The sequence below is a fragment of the Wasmannia auropunctata genome, unplaced genomic scaffold, assembly GCF_000956235.1.
Source record: "Wasmannia auropunctata unplaced genomic scaffold, wasmannia.A_1.0 LD336050.1, whole genome shotgun sequence".
In the NCBI taxonomy this organism is placed as follows: Eukaryota; Metazoa; Arthropoda; class Insecta; order Hymenoptera; family Formicidae; genus Wasmannia; species Wasmannia auropunctata.
The window spans coordinates 1,609,225-1,626,094 of record NW_012026840.1 but is presented as its reverse complement, the minus strand read 5'-3'; the positions used below and the strand labels follow the sequence as shown (position 1 = coordinate 1,626,094).

At 34.4% G+C, this 16,870-nt stretch overlaps 2 protein-coding genes across 8 annotated transcripts in view; one reads left to right on the top strand and one right to left on the bottom strand.

The window, feature by feature from the left end:
- LOC105451576 (enhancer of mRNA-decapping protein 3) overlaps window positions 1–3,011 on the top strand; it is an 11,030-nt gene extending 8,019 nt beyond the window's left edge. For all 6 annotated transcript variants that reach the window (XM_011692119.1, XM_011692120.1, XM_011692123.1 and 3 more), the window contains 2 exons: window positions 77–337; window positions 1,170–3,011. In XM_011692119.1, the coding sequence (XP_011690421.1) occupies window positions 77–337; window positions 1,170–1,763 (855 nt within the window). In that variant the 3' untranslated portion in view covers window positions 1,764–3,011. The remainder of the gene's footprint in view (window positions 1–76; window positions 338–1,169) is intronic.
- Window positions 3,012–4,248: 1,237 nt separating this feature from the next.
- LOC105451574 (MAP kinase-activated protein kinase 2) overlaps window positions 4,249–16,870 on the bottom strand; it is a 29,131-nt gene continuing 16,509 nt past the window's right edge. For both annotated transcript variants that reach the window (XM_011692115.1, XM_011692114.1), the window contains 7 exons: window positions 10,370–10,509; window positions 10,197–10,261; window positions 10,005–10,112; window positions 9,147–9,245; window positions 8,991–9,066; window positions 7,801–8,011; window positions 4,249–7,713 (listed from right to left, as the gene is read on the bottom strand). In XM_011692115.1, coding sequence (XP_011690417.1) covers window positions 7,462–7,713; window positions 7,801–8,011; window positions 8,991–9,066; window positions 9,147–9,245; window positions 10,005–10,112; window positions 10,197–10,261; window positions 10,370–10,509 — 951 coding nt within the window. In that variant the 3' untranslated portion in view covers window positions 4,249–7,461. The remainder of the gene's footprint in view (window positions 7,714–7,800; window positions 8,012–8,990; window positions 9,067–9,146; window positions 9,246–10,004; window positions 10,113–10,196; window positions 10,262–10,369; window positions 10,510–16,870) is intronic.

Sequence of the window (16,870 nt, the reverse complement as noted above, 5' to 3'; positions counted from 1 at the left end):
ATATATATATATATATATATATTATATGTCGCTCGTAATGTGTTTCTTTACTGTAATTACGATTCGTTTCTTGCAGGCTGTGTGGCAAGAGATAAACTCTTTGAAGCCGGACATCGTCAGGCAGTCGGAGAGCAATCGGGGGACTACGGCTATCTATCGGCCCGACGAGAATATTCTTGTATCCGAGCCTACGGTGCTCAGACAGATCGAGGTGCCTTGCCGTGGTGAAAAGGAATACGTTACGGATAACGGTCTAGTAATTCCCAGCATCACTCTCAGTCTACATCGGCAGTTAATAGGTGCGGCAGATAGATTGGGAATAAGTTGGGAACGCAGGGTTCGTATATCATTCTGTTATTCGTACATTTTTTTTTTAATTAAAATGGAAAAGAGATTCTACAAATTCAAGCAATATAGAATATTATATATACATATATATATTATAGAATATAGAATATGATATATACATATATATATTATATAGAGTTTGAAATATAATGCATTCAAATAAATATAGATTAATGTAACATTTTGAAATTAAAATAAAAATCAAGCTCGTTTATCGTAAGAATAAGGAAAGGTTTAACGGTCAAGAAACGAGCAATAATAGATTTATAAAGAAGTAAATAAAATACCCTTTAATGTTAATAAAATCATAAAAACGTTTCGTACTTCACAGAGTCTTCAGTTTATAAAATAATTTAATCAAACTTAAATAAGAGAGATAATCAACAAATTAAAGTTATAAATAAAATACAGATTGTAAAAAAGTTAAGAAAACCAAACATCGTAAAAATTTTACAGAGTCAAAAGGTCATATTAAACTATATACATGTAAAATCTCGTTGAATTCCATAACATAAAACTAAATTGGTCTTGGATTTAAATGTACAAATTTATCGTTCGGTGGCGTGAAAAAGTTAGATTAAAGGATATTTTATTTATTTATTTATAAATCTATTGCTCGTTTCTTGGCCGTTAAACCTTTCCTTAATGTACCATTTATTTTGATTGCAAAATAATTAAAGTTTAAATGGGATTTGCTTTGATCACAGCTTATCGTCACATTTTTTCATAATCGTTTACATATACACGTATATCCAAAAACTTCCTTTTTTTTTAATTCTATTTTCAATTCTCTATTTAATATTTCTATCTTTCTTCGATAGCTGGAGCTGCTCGGCCGTGCCGGTGCTGAACTTACCCTACAGCTATTGGGTGGAAGTCATCGGTTGAATCCGAATAACGCGCATCAGTGGCCCACCGTGGTCGCGCTGTGCGGACCGCATCGTTCCGGCGCCGCGGGGATCAACTGCGCACGGCAGTTGTCCAGTCACGGCGTCAAGACAATCGTCTTCGTGGAGAACACGGAGGACGTGTTTCTCCTGCAGGAGCTGTCGCTGTACAGGCTGACGGAGAACAAGGTGGAGACCAAGGTGAAGAATCTGCCGTCGGTCGTGGACCTGATACTCGTGGCGCTCTGCGACGAGGATTCGCCGCGAATGATCACGCCGATAGCGAGGTGGGCGAACAGCAATCGGGCGCCCGCGCTAGCCATCGAACCGCCGGCGACGGGTACACCTGGCATACTCTGTAAATTCAGCCTGCTGGGCGCCCTACCGCTGTCGCACAGCGTCGACAACGGCAGATTGTACCTGTGCAATCTCGCGTTGCCGCACAAGGTGTACCTCGACGTCGGCGTCAAGTATAAATCGCCGTTCGGACCTAAATTCGTAATTCCTCTGCATTCCAATAACTCTTAGCAAATTTTTAAGGATCACGTCGGGTCCTTTTGAACAAGACACCCTCGTTTTATCCACGCGCGATGATTTGTAAATCTCGTATATACAGGGAGATATATTTTACTTCCGGGGCCCACTGAGCAACAAAGAGTTTCATGTATAGTTTGGCGTTTGATATAAACTTTTAGATGAACTTTTAGAGAGAGAGAGAGAGAGAGAGAGAGAGAGAGAAAGAAAGAACGCATGATGATACTTTTCATTATTAATTGCATGGTATCCGCAGATGAATGAAACAATACATACTATTTCCGATATTGTAACTTTCAAAGCTGTGTATTTTAAAATCCTTGATTATGCACTATATATAGATAAGAGGGAAAAAAATAGATATTTTGTCTGTGAAAACACGCCGTTTTAAGTAATATCAAACGTATAAGATAGAATCTCCAGTGCTCCCGCGAAATATAAATGACATACCCCTCTCCTAAGTAAAAGGGTACAATAGACTCCTTCTTTTACGGACTTAACTCCATGTGTCGCGATTTTTCATTGAAGCACATGAATATATCAAATATGTACTTGATACGATTGAATAAATGCTAACTGCTTCGCGCGCGTGTCACTACACTACACATGTATGACGTATCTATAGTTTGTATCAACAAAATTTATATTAACGAGTAAGAAAAAGTACGCAAAAAAGCTACACCGCGATAAATCTTTGTAATTAGAATTGTCCTCGTGAGTCGTGATTTTCCGATTGATAAAGTTGAGTGATGAGAATCTTGTAGGAATATTAGAGCCACCGTAAGGAAACACTTACTTGTTTGGCATTGAAAAGTTTACAACTGAAAAACTGACAGAAAATATATTAACATGGGTGGCTTGCACACGTGAGAGAGAGAGAGAGAGAGAGAGAAAGTGTTTGTATATTTTTAATAATTTGTAACGTACTATTTATGTGAACATAAAAAAAAATCTGCGCGAGGCGCGCAGTTACTTAGCATTTCATATTCGATCGATTTAGTTGATTGACAACAATTTTATACTTGTGCACATCTACATTTATTACTTCTCGTTCTTCGGTAAGCTGTGTAGTTGCTCATATACGTATACATATATATACCGAATATGTTATATTTCACTTTATGTTCATCCACTTATTCCGAGACAGCGATTATAATGAGCGAGATATAGGTGTATTGAAATTATTGTGAAACGCACATGCAAGATGTGTCTCCGGCATTGTATAAAGTATAACTAAAACTTGATTGTGTTCCTTTTTTTGTATACTGATTTCTTTAACATTTATAAGTATAGAATGTGTGTATGCGCTTTCGACGATCACGAATTTATGGAGTCATCGTGAATTTAGAAATATATGCGCAATATAACGAGTTTTTCTCGAACATTCGATATTATGTCAAGTCGATATTAAATAATACCCGCGATTCGTGTCCATTTCGTGGGCTGAATACTGTATGAAACACATTTCAACGTTTTAAATGATTTATTTGGAAGTATACATTTGTTATACAAGACACATTTGATAATAACGATTAAAATAAGTAATTATTGTAATATTATTGTGCTGTGTATTAATATTAATTATTAATATAGTAAATGTTAATAATTAATATTAATATGAGTTAACATTTAATGTACAATTGAGCCTTTAAATTAATAATACATTGGTCAAGATAATTATTTTAAAAATTTGATAATTGTATACGAGCGCAAAACAAATGTTTAATTTAATAATTTACAAATTATATTCAACTTTATTACTTCTGTCAACTATAAATACGAAAAAAATATAATACATATGTAATTTACATGAATATATAATTTCCTTGTCTCAGTGTCTCTTTCAATAATTTAGAAATAAAAAGAATGATAAAAGTTTCGACATAAAATTTTAAACAATATGGACAATGATGGACATGGCGCACATATACTGAATTGTTATGAGTGCTCATTTAATTAAGGTAATCGAATCAGTGATTGGACATGTACCTGTAGCGGAACACATACACAAAAACTTATTATTAAGTCACCTTAAATGTTTTTTTATAATATTATAATTTAATTTATTTGTAATCTTTAGATATTTTTACAATTAAAGTTTGATATTACAATAAAAAAAGCATTTGAGAGTAATAAATTTTGTATAAGTGTCCGGACATAGGTATGTACCTGGTTCCTAAACATCCAGTCACTAAGTACGTTTACCTTATGTCTGATAATAATTTATATAATAGTGTAATTATATATGTATGTGTATATATATGTATATATATATATATATATATATACATACATAATTACATATATATATGATTTTGTGCTAATGTCCTATACAAAGATGCATAGTCATTAAATTACCCTGTATTAGTAACATTAATTAAGTTATAAAACGCAAGATAGTGGAATTGTTCTGTGTAATGAAACAAATGAGTTCTCGACATGAGAAGGAACTAATAAAAAATAATAATATAGATATAAAATAGCTTCAATAATTTTTACTTATAACATCACTTGGGATATACATTCTGTAAACGCTTTACACAGTCTATGGAAATTTACGGCGCCGTCACGTGTTAAAAATACATAAATTAGTTACCGCTGTCCTACGAGGGAACTGCAATCGCGTAAGTAACGAAGTAGCGACGTAGTATGAAAGTTAACACTTGTTTGCCAGTTATTGTCAATTTTTGTAAATACAAAGATCAGCAAACCTTTGGCTCATTTATAAAAAATATCTTGCTACTGAACTCGTTGTGATGTCTGAAATTGAACTAGCGCATATATGTATTTTCTGTTTTCATCATTCATGATTAGAGTGAATTAATTGATCGGTGTAGAACATGAGGAATTGTGTATGTTCGATCTATATTATAATTAAAAACTATATTATCCATACACAATATATTTCAATCTCTGGAATTTTGGAACAATCTTTTTTTTTATATAAATTCTGTACGAATACATCTATTTCATATCTACAGGCTAATCATTTTAGATACGCTCCGAAAATGATTCTTTTAAAATATATATTAAGTAATTACGTACTCCTTTTTTGCGATATTTTATTATTTTAACTTGATACTTGTCTAACATTCTAGAACGTTTTTGTAGAATAGAATATTTATTTATTTAAGAGGGGTTTCACTTTTGCCGACCGTAAAATTAGCCCTTGTTTTATTAATTTTTTTAAGGAAATCTATTATATACAGTAAAACGCGGGTTTTTGCATAAACTTGTATATTATTTGAACAGCAAAAAATATATTTTTTATTTATATAAAAATGTATTTTAATGCCTCCAAGTGGCGATTAAATGTGGTATGTTTTTCGAGCTGGCGGAAGTAATTACGAAAAAACGAATTAAGATATCGACTTGATTCTTTCTTCCTCTTGATCGTAATACTTTAACGCATGACGTGAACTAAAATTATGATTTTACAACAAACATTCAATTTGTTATTAATAAAAATTTAAAGAATTTTGAGGGCAAAAAAATTTTTTCAAATGCTATCATTTTTACAAATTTCAAGCAATTGACATCATTTTAGTTCACGCCATGCGTTAAAGTATTAGGATCAAGAGGAAAAACACTTGGCATTAAATACATTTTCATACAAATAAAAAATATTTTTTTGCTGTTCAAATAATATATAAGTTTATGCAAAAACCCGTGTTTTACTGTATATAATAAATTTCCTTAAAAAATTTACGAATTCCTTAAAACGAGAGCTAATTTTACGGCCGGCAAAGGTGAAACCCCCCTTAAACTTGCCTAGAATGTATTCATAATAATTTGTGATCTTTATTCAATTGAAATTATAGGCACATGGAACTCTTCTCATTTCTTTTTTTGTGTTTTTGTTTGATTTACTAGCCATTGATTGAATAAAATATCGCACTACATAACTATAATACGGAAAATACGTAGACTAATATTCCATTTTTCATTTCTATAAATCTTTAACGATACTTCGCAATCATAGATACAATATTCTCAAATAATTAAGTAGAAATATATACAATTTTCATATATCTATTATTTTTTTTGTATTTTTAACTATACAGTATTGGGATACTGACTGTCCTATACTTATCTTATTTTTTGTAACACTCGTTTCCGGCTAAAATATGCTTCATAGCATTCGTGACTTAAATAAAAAGCAGATTCAAATCACTTAAATGTACTCAGCCTCAAGCATATCGTTGTAATTACTTGTAAATCTTAAAAACAAAAAAAAGTGCAAATATATGTGAATATAATTAAAGATACATCGAACGTATTAGAAATACCTAATATAGATATTAGACACAAATAATTCAATTTCTCTAATGTCTAAATTACACCGTAACTTAATTACACTAGTAGTGTAAAAATAGGATAAAAAAATCTTATTGAATCAATACAGATAATATAATTATGAAAATTTAATACATATATTTAAAACAGGCTGGACGGGCAGCGGACGATTACGTGAAAGATTGTAGTTATGTATATTAAGTATTATAAATTCAATGATATCAATAGAAACGTCACGACACACCTAATCTGAATGGCAGCAAATAATTTTTGTAGAAATGACAAATATATGAGCAACTATTCCTAAAATTAATCTTAATATCTTATGGATAAATAGTCTTTACATTATATTTTTATTTGCATGGAGATTATCCCAATTAAAAAAAAACAATCTTTTTTTCTTTGTCGACGCCTATTTTAGAATATATGTACGTGTACAGAATATAAGAACGATTACTGTCTCAACAACATTATAATAGTTTGATCTCATATGTTTGATCAATAATATAAGTTAGCAAAAGCCAGTTACCATATTTTTATCGGCCCTCAAATTGACTCAGTTTTGCTGAAGATGACGGACTTTGGGATATATATCTCTCGACTTTTTTTTTCGAGATAACAATTTTTGTGACTTTATATTCTTTCATCTAAAACGAGGATAATAGCAATGAGGTTTTTTTTTTCGAGAAAAACAATTTTCTCTTTTCTTAGATTTCGCACGTTATTAGATGTAGATATTTTATATATATATAAATATTATTATTAAATATTCCAATACAATCTATTAGGATTTGACAAAAAGACACGTAGTTCAGCAGTATCGTTTATCGATCGACACTATTTCTATTTAGTGCCTCTAAAGGCCATTATATTCAAACAATGACAACTATTAGGTCTGACGGAAATTGAACTGACATAACGACAAACATGGTAACACCATTAATGCTTGGCATTAATAGCGCGTTTGCCCTTCCACGCACAAGTAACCGCTCAATTTTATTATATTAATGTAACATATATATTTAAAATTTTTTTTTTGTTCGAGAAAGACCGTGTGATATCGTTCAATAATTAAAAAGGCATAGCTTGCATTCGCTAGGAGGAGGGGGGGGGGGGCAATATATATTGTCCTCGTTATCGCGTGTGTTATTGTTATCGCTGTTTTGATCTCGCGTCTAAAAAATTAATTGGACGCCGGATAAGAAAGATCGTGCGAGACACACGCGCGCGTGATGATCTAGGTGCCCTTCGACACTACTACTCTACCTCGGAATTTCTTTCGCCTCGTGAAATGCAGCAGTCAAAAAACGACCCTCGTCGTGACCACGCTGTATCTGACGCACCTGCGCAGAAAGCAAGTCCAGTTCCGTCTGTCGGTTCTGACAGTGTCCTCTTCCTAGGAGGCGGGCGTGGGGCTGGCGGGCGTGGGGACCGTCGTCGCATTGTTCGCCGACTGTTTCGCGCGCCTACGCTTGTTCAGCAGGGGATTGTTCGTGTGATCGAGCTGCTTCAGGCACGCCGTGTCGTAGTCGACGCGCATCGTCGCCAGCGAACGCGTCATCTCCTCTTGCACCTCGGGCCACATTTCTTCCCCCTCGCGCAGAACGCGTCCGGTGTGCAAGGGAGTGGCGGGTACTTCCATGTATTTCTGGTGAGAGAAACCAGAAATTTTTGGCTTTTGAAGAAAATTCTAACGTTAAAAGAGCGAAATCTAATATATGTGCACTTCACTTACGGCAATCCAGTTGTTACGCATCACAGCGTCGATCTGCAGCCTTTCCGCTGGATCTATGCACAGCATACCCTTGATAAGGTTCTTGGCTTCCTGGCTCACGTTCGCCCATTCCGGGCTGGGAAAGTCGTACTGCCCCAATCGGATCCTCTTTTTCATCCCGGGCGAGATCGCCAGTCCGTGGTTGCTGTAGAATGGTGGAAAGCCGCACAATCTAGAAATAATAATAGACAGTCACACATACATATATCATTTTTTAAATGTATAATTTTAATCAGGGATTGAAAGTAACTCGTTACTTGTAACGCCGTTACCATTACAGCTACTTTTTTTGGTAACGGATTGATAACGGCGTTATTCCATTTTTTAGTAACTGTAGTTACATTTTTTCGGTAACGAATTATGCAGTTACTTTAATCGTTCCGTTTTGCATTTATGACAAAATTGTATGTATATTCAATCTTCAGTCTTTAGCTAGTATTTACATAGTTTACTTTTATTTTAAGACTGTTGTAAATAATGTTTCAAAATATCTCTGTGATTAATTTATAACATCTTAAGAATGCAATAAGTCATGAAATCAATATCACAAAATTATTAAATTGACAAGTAATTTAATAAGACATTTACGTTATAAGCATCTTAAAGTACTCGTACTTTGAAAAATTTATTGTAAAAAATATCAGCTGAATTGTGTTTCAAGATTGAAAATTTAATTGGCGCGTAGTTTGTAGATATTTTTGGATATGTATATAAATTAATTTTGAAATATTAAGCACAAAACTGGAAGAGCTCTAGCTCTTATCGAAAAGGCTTTCCTTTTCCTAGTTGTATTTTTATATATCGGTCTAGTAGTCATTGTTGTACAACTTTTATTAATATTAAAACAAAAAATTGTATCTTAAATTATTTAGACTGATCTTGTTTGAATTGAAAAAATAATGGAAAATTAACGAATCGTTACTTTTTAAGCAACGGTAACGATATATAACAAGTTATTTTTAAAAATCAGTAACTATAGTAACGGTAACTAGTTACTTTTAAAAAGTAACTTTCAATTCCCTGATTTTAATTATAATTTCATTAACGGGACAACTAAAACTAACGAAGGATTGCACTCTTATAGCAGAAAACATCAATTATTATTATTAATATATAAAATAACTCTTGAAGATATATAAAAGAATACTCACAGTATGTACATAATTACTCCCAATGACCAAATATCACAGCTCTTGTCGTATTTTTCTGGTCCCAAAACTTCTGGGGCTAGAAACAAAATAAGATATAGTGGATTATTATTCATTTTAATCACAGCTACAAGCACAAGATAAAATGCTGACGCTTACCGACGTAGTAAGGTGTGTAACATGGCGTCTGTAATGTGTCTTTTAAATGTGTTTCTTTAGCAAATCCAAAGTCGGTGAGTTTCAGGATTCCGATGATATCTGGAAGTAAATGAATACCATATGAAACTTGTTATTCTATTCTCACTCTATTCTATTATTGGCATACTGTTATTAATGTAGGATTGCGAAAATAACAATAACAATGTATAATTCATTTGTGTAATTGCAACATTCGCGTACGTATGGTATTAATTTCTACGATGTATACATACAGGGTGTCCCGAAATTCGCGAATCCAAATATCGTAACAAGAAAATCTTCAAAAAATTAAGAAAAAAAGTTGGTAAATTTGTAAATTTTTATTTTAAGCAATATAGTTTTTGAGACATAAGGGTTTTTAGCCAATTATAGATTAGTACTCGCGTGAAGTGCGCGATCGCCGATCACTAACACTATCGATGCGTGTCATCGTTCACGGACATGTTTCCGTTTAATCGTAATCTAATATAATTATGGCTAAATTTAAACTCTTATATCTCAAAAATTACTGCTTAAATTTTAAAAATTTACAAATAACTTTTTTGCTTAATTTTTCAAAGACTTTTTTGCTATAATATTTTGATTCGCGAATTTCGGGACACCCTGTATAGATAAAAATTATCGTAGTCTCTTCACAGCTATATGACTTCAAGGTCTGCAGATAATACTGCAGATTAACTTATAAAATGTGTATTGATAATAATGTTTTCAAGTCTTCACGAAAAATCTTATAGAAAAACGTTATAGTCTTATAGAAAAAGCCTTATAGAAAAACAAACGACATGGTGCTATGAGGCACGTGTAAACGCGTTCCCTTACCAGGTTTGGAATATAAAAGATTCTCAGGCTTTAGATCCCGATGAGTGATGTTCATGTCGTGTAGATGCTTCACTGCGACGCAGATCTCATACATCACTTGCGCGGCTTCTACACAAAAAAGAACGCGTGCGATAAGTTTTACGTAAGTTTTTCTAAAAATAGAAGAAAATTGACAGACTCCGAAGGCTATACCTCTTTCGGTAAAAGCGCCGTCCTGCCTATCTTGTATCCTTTGAAACAGCTCTCCGCCTTCCATGCTGAAACAAATTAGAAGGTTGGTTTTGAAATCTAAAGAATCACGTTCACGATAAATGACGCCCCTCCCCGCCTCGTCGCATTAAGAGGTGTTACGTTTTCTCACATACCATTCCATGACCACCAGCAGACATTTGTTGCCGCTATATGAATTTTCATATACATCCTTGACTTGGACTATGTGTCTGCAATTTGACGCTCTCCAGTGAAGCTCGACCTCCCTCCGCGCTTTTGCACAGTCATGCAGAACCTGCAAATATAGCGTGTCAATTAGCTTAACATGCTCATTTAACAACAAACAAATCTCTCGCGTTAAAGCTTATACACAAAATAAAAACAGATTCAATTTTTTACTACTTAAATATTTATAAAATATTAAAATATTAAATATTAAATTTTCATTTAATATTTTATATAGCAATTTTTAATATATATATATTTTTAATAAATATATTTATTTTAATAAATATATATATATATATATTTACAATAAGTTGTTAATACTGTCGACATCTCGGACAATTTAAATTTTAAAATTCGCGGTCGGCGAATTTTATCGCCGTGATTTTGATAAATGACTTGTAGAATCGAAATTATCATTCGTATCAATTATCATTCTCACATCGCGCTTGACATTGCCCGTTTCCGTTACGTGCAGATCATCGTGCAACTATAGCAGTAGGTAAAGGCTTGACTCATAGTAGCTCGCGACGGTATTTATCGCAACAAAAGCGACGTCACCGTGAGGATTTCCGAGATAAAAACTTTTTCGTATCCTCCTCGCTGTGTGTTGCAAATCGTAGTAGAACATGCGCAGTATATATATCTTACATAACTAACGCAATGATTGATAAAAACCATCCAGCTATCGTATATAATTCGATAAACAATAATTAATGGTATCACAAGAAATAATTTAAAATTATGTAAAGGTTATGTGCATGCGATAAAAGAAAATCGATGCAAATGCCGACAATGGCGAATCTTATTGCCTAAAATCATGTTTTAAAATTCATTAATATAAGTATACCGTCTATCTTCAAATCTTCAATTAAAATAGTGAAATAATAAAATATATATAAATATAAATAGTAAAATAATGAAATAATAAAATCTATGCGAATTTAAGTGATAAGGTTTACCTTGCTATTCAGAGTCTTTTTAATGTTTTAAATTTTATGTTTATTTAATATTATATCGCTTCAAACTTGATCCCGAAGTTATCCAGAATTTGCAAAAAATATTTCATATTTAATCACATATAATTTAACGCACCTCGATATTTTAAGGGAGAAGCCTGGTTTAAAACACTGAAAAATTAAGCGACTTTTTTGGAATTTTTTTTAGGAAACTATTCAACCAATCCTTTTGAACTTTATAGGATAATTTCTTATACTATTGAACAAAAAAATATTTTTTTGCCAGAAAAAAGTATTTATTATCCAAGTAATAATAATATTTATTCGACGGTAATGATATTTGGCGGCGTGCAAGATAACTCAAAAACTATTCATCCGATTGCTTTGGGCCTTTGCACACATCTGCACAAATACTTCCCTAACAATTCGAACCACAGTTTATAATAATATTATTTAATTAAATAATTTTTATTGCATAACAAACACGAAAAATTTTTTGTCAAAATCGCTACCTTCTTTTCCCAAGTGTCGCGATTTTCACAATCTCGCATTATTTTCTTTAAAAATAGATTCAGTCAACTCTTCATAAACAATAATCTTTTTGAATTTTTTATTTCAGACAAATACAAGCGACGCTACATTGCACGCCGCCCGCCGACGCGCCAAATAAAAAGTTATTATTACTTGCATAATCAATACTTTTTTCTGGCAAAAAAATATTTTTTTGTTAGTTTAATAGTATAAGAAATTTCCCTGAAAGTTCAAAAGGATTGGTTGTATAATTTCCCTAAAAAAATTCCAAAAAAGTTACAAAATTTTGTATTATACAATGTTTGTATTATACCTTGTTAGGCGCGTTATTCTCAACGTTTACATTTAATTGTGCGAAAGCTCGTGTATCCGTTACGTGATATGTTTGTTCTTCTCTTCCATTATATAATGCGATACCTTTTCGCTCCTGTTTCGCTGATCCCGATGACCTTTGCCCGGGAACAAATAGGTACAAATCTCAGAAAATAATTTCTAATTTTTTTTTAAGAGAAACGATCTGTAAACTAATCAAGTCATCTGTAAAAAGTAAATTAAATATTACTTCCGCGTACGACCAAAGCGCGCGGTGTAAAAAAAAACTGACGAAGAAACGTCGGTTTTCCTCTATGCATGGAAGTGAATGACACGTAAGTTGCTGATGGCACAATACCTGTGGGTCAATCGCGGCGTTAATCGCATGTACGTTCTTGCCATTCAAAATTTATCAACACACGAGGTGTACCTACATAAGCGCCTTCCTCTTCAACGAATCTGCTCCGCGTATAATTGCACCCTTTTCAGGCGCGATCTTCTCGGACAATTATACGGGTTATCGAGCTGTAAGCATGGACGATTACCGCAAACGTCCATTGTGTTACGCGACGGGAAGCTAAAATAGCCGTGCCGTCGCTCGTAAACGCACACCGGAAAAGAAAACTTGCACACCGTCGCCGAGAGCGGCATCGGGCGATTCATCATCTCGCGATCTCTCGCCGATCCGAGATGCTTAATGTACCATTTAATTTATGCGACAGCATCACGGTAGGCGAGCCACGGGAGTAACGAGTACGTTTCGCAGGCGTGTTAGCGTATTGTTATATACACACACACACACACACACGTATTGTAATATTAAAAGAAATCGAAAGAATAGTTTTCTGTTTCAAGTTGAAGCATCCGCTGCAACGCGGGGGGGGGGGCGGGAGGGGGGGGGGAGGGACTGAAACCAGATTTATGCCACGTCATCGTATCAAAGCGCATTTCTCGAAGGAGTCAGATGCTTCTTCAACACAGCTCAAACGTGAAACGAGATTACGCGCGGTATCGTTGCGTCAAAGCTCTTGAAGGAGTCAACTTAAGTATTTTAAGTTGAAACATCCCCGATGCAAGATGAAATTAAGACGAAATTAATGGTGAAACGGAAAACGATGATCCGCGCACGCTTTTATATACCTCGGTCGATCCAAAGGTATTCGGAGTATGTCAGATGTGAGTCAGAGAACCGGTTTTCTGTTAGATTTGTACCTATTTGTTCCCGGGCAAAGGTCATCGGGATCAGCGATAACAGAAGCGAAAAGGTATCGCATTGTAATGGAAGAGAATAGCAAACATATCACGTAACGGATACACGAGCTTTCGCACAATTAAATGTAAACGTTGAGAATAACGCGCCTAACAAGGTATAATAAAACCATTGTATAATACAAAGTTTTATAATTAAAAAATTAGTAATTTCAAAATTTTGTACAATAAAATTGCATAATTTTTAACGGAAGTTTAGCATTAAAAATTATACGATTTTATTATATAACATTACAAATTTTTATTGCATTATAAATTTTTAATATAAATTTTATATTAAAAATTATAATAAAGTTACTGGTTGAAAGGCTATTTCAATATATGTGTCAAAATAAAATTTGACACTTTGACTGGCTATTTGTATAATTTTTTATTTATAAAACTTATATTAAAAATTCATAATGCAATACAAATTTGTAATTTTGTATAATACAATCGTAATTTTTAATACTAAACTTACGTTAAAAATTGATGTTTATTTTGTAATCTAATTCTGTGCATATTTTGCAAACAGTCGTACTTCTCGATTTTAGGACTCTCAGAACTCTGCAATGCTAAAATCAATTTGGCAGTCAAAGTGTTAAAAAATAGAAAATTCGTCGTAATCGATAGACAGATTTATTCACTGGATCGCCCCGCGAATTCGTGTTTCATAATAATCGCGCGGTCTTCAGTATACGTATAATTAGAATGGCAATATTTCTACGAAGTATATATCTATTTGTTTTGATGTTGGCGTTATATTCGTTTATACCGGCAAAAAGCGTGTCTGTATACATACTTGAATAATAAGGTACGTAACATGATGAATAGGTACGCGTCGTAAAATTAGATTGAGATTCATTGAAGCTACGAAAATGGCGAAGCTATACCCACGTGGATGGTGTAAACTGTAAGTATATACAGAAGTGAAACGAACCGACTTAAAGGGGGTTTCACCTTTACCGTAAAATTAGCCCTTGCTTCATGAATATTTAAATCTATTATATACAGTAAAATGCGGGTTTTTGCATAAGCTTACATATTATTTGAACAGCAAAAAAAATATTTTTTATTTATATAAAAATGTATTTTAATGTCTCCAAGTGGCGATTGAATGTGGCATGTTTTTCGAGCTGACGGAAGTAATTACGAAAAAACGAATTAAGATATCGACTTGATTCTTTTTTCCTCTTGATCCTAATACTTTACGCATGGCGTGATTTCAAATCATAATTTTACAACAACATTCAATTTGTTATTAATAAAAATTTTAAAAATTTATAGTGCAAAAAAATATTTTTTTTTCAAATGCTACCATTTTTACAAATTTCAGGCGATTGACATCATTTTAGTTCACGCCATGCGTTAAAGTATTAGGATCTAGAGGAAAAAAGAATCAAGTCGATATCTTAATTCGTTTTTTCATAATTACTTCCGTCAGCCCGAAAAACATGCCACATTCAATCGTCACTTGAAGGCATTAAATTACATTTCTATATAAATAAAAAGTATTTTTTTGCTGTTCAAATAATATATGAGTTTATGCAAAAAAAACCGCGTTTTACTGTATATAATACATTTCCTTAAAAAAAATTCATGAAGCAAGGGCTAATTTTACGGCCGGCAAAGGTAAAACTCCCCTTAAAACTCTCGCCTAAATAAAAGCCTTCGCGGATTTTCACGGAGGACATCCGTCTTCCGCGGTCTGCAAAGCTTTTTTCGCGCCGAGCTCGTCCTTCGCGCCGCGTGGGCGTGCGTAAGTAAGAAAAATACCGACGCAATCACGTGTCGGGGAGGCTAATACCTGACGCGCCGTAATAGAGCTGCGCTAATAGGATTAGCACCTCACGGCGTACCGCCGTGAGTCTACCTGCAGTCGCGCGAAATAGACGGATAGACGCGCGGGATTGTCACCACTGACGTTTCTTGGCGACAGATCAAATTGTATCCTACGCTCGTCGTACATACCTATACGTCTCCTCTGTGCACGCCAACGACTTTACACGCTTGGCTATAAAAGCCAACAACGTAATCCGATGCAACGCGACGACGACGTCACGCTCGTGGAAACGCACGATCGATCGCCTCTTCCCGGTTCTGCCGGGCCATTACGCGGCAATATAAATACGTCAGTCAGGCGGAATTGGAAAAGTTTTCCGTCCGTCACGGAAAAGTCAATCATCTGGGAAACAAAGTATCGCGGCTCCGATAGTACTCGCGTTTCCTCGTTTCATTGTTCTTATTCATTCAACAGTAACGCGCCTAACGCGGCATAATAAAAATTGCACGATACAAAATTTTGTAATTTAAAAAGTAGTGATATAAAAGTTTTGCATAATAAAATTGCGCAATTCTTAAGTTAATTCGTAAGTTCAGCATTAAAAATTATACGATTTTATTATACAAAATTACAAATTTTTATTACATTGTAAATTTTTAATATGTTTTACATTAAAAATTCATATATAAATAATCGAAGATTGTATAATAATCAAAATAACAGTGAAAATATAATCGTAACTATTTAAATAAATTACAATGTTTTCTTATCGAAACGCGGCTCTCTTTATGATCCCCCGTGCAATAAGTCTATCGCGCTGCGAAAGAGCGAGAAACAAGATTCTTGATCTTGCACAATAATATTACAAGTTTCATAGGAAAAGATGAAGAAATTGACAGAGGTAAAAGTCAAAAGGAAAATTATACTTATTTCATTTTCGCGATGATATACAGGCGATACTTTTCAATGTAATCCTCCTCCTCTCGCCCCCTCCCCTCCTCCGGGAAAGATTTACATCAATCGTAAGTTTATTCGCGAGAAAATCGCGATATAAAGTCTGATGCAGTGTTTTCCTCGGCGGAAAACGCACATAATGCATTAAAGGATTCTCACAAAGCGGTGTGTCCAACGAGACGGGCAGGGCAGGGCAGGGTATAAAACGGCGCGTGACGAGTGACAGGAGGGAAACGCTGGCCAGCCGACAGCCCGGCGATCAATCAACGGGAAGCGAATTCGTATATAGCCGCGACGAGAAAATGGCTCGCGAAACGAGACGACACGACACGACACAGCACGCGGCCGCGACGTGACGTCGACAAATATTGAATTTTTAATGGACGAGCGTTAAAGTCACGAGGCCATCGGAGGCTCGTGTACATATCGTCATCGCCGCACGAGCCGATGCGTGCATGTACCCGTGTCATTGCGCGATACGTACGTAACTCGAAACGTAATTCTGCCACCCGCTGCTGAGTCGGCTCTTGAAGAGCCGCGGCGGCGGCGGCGGCGTTCACAGAAACGCCAGTTAAAGCTAAATGACGTTCGTGCGATTCTCTCTCTCTCTCTCTCTCTCTACGTAATAACTTCGTATAGCATAC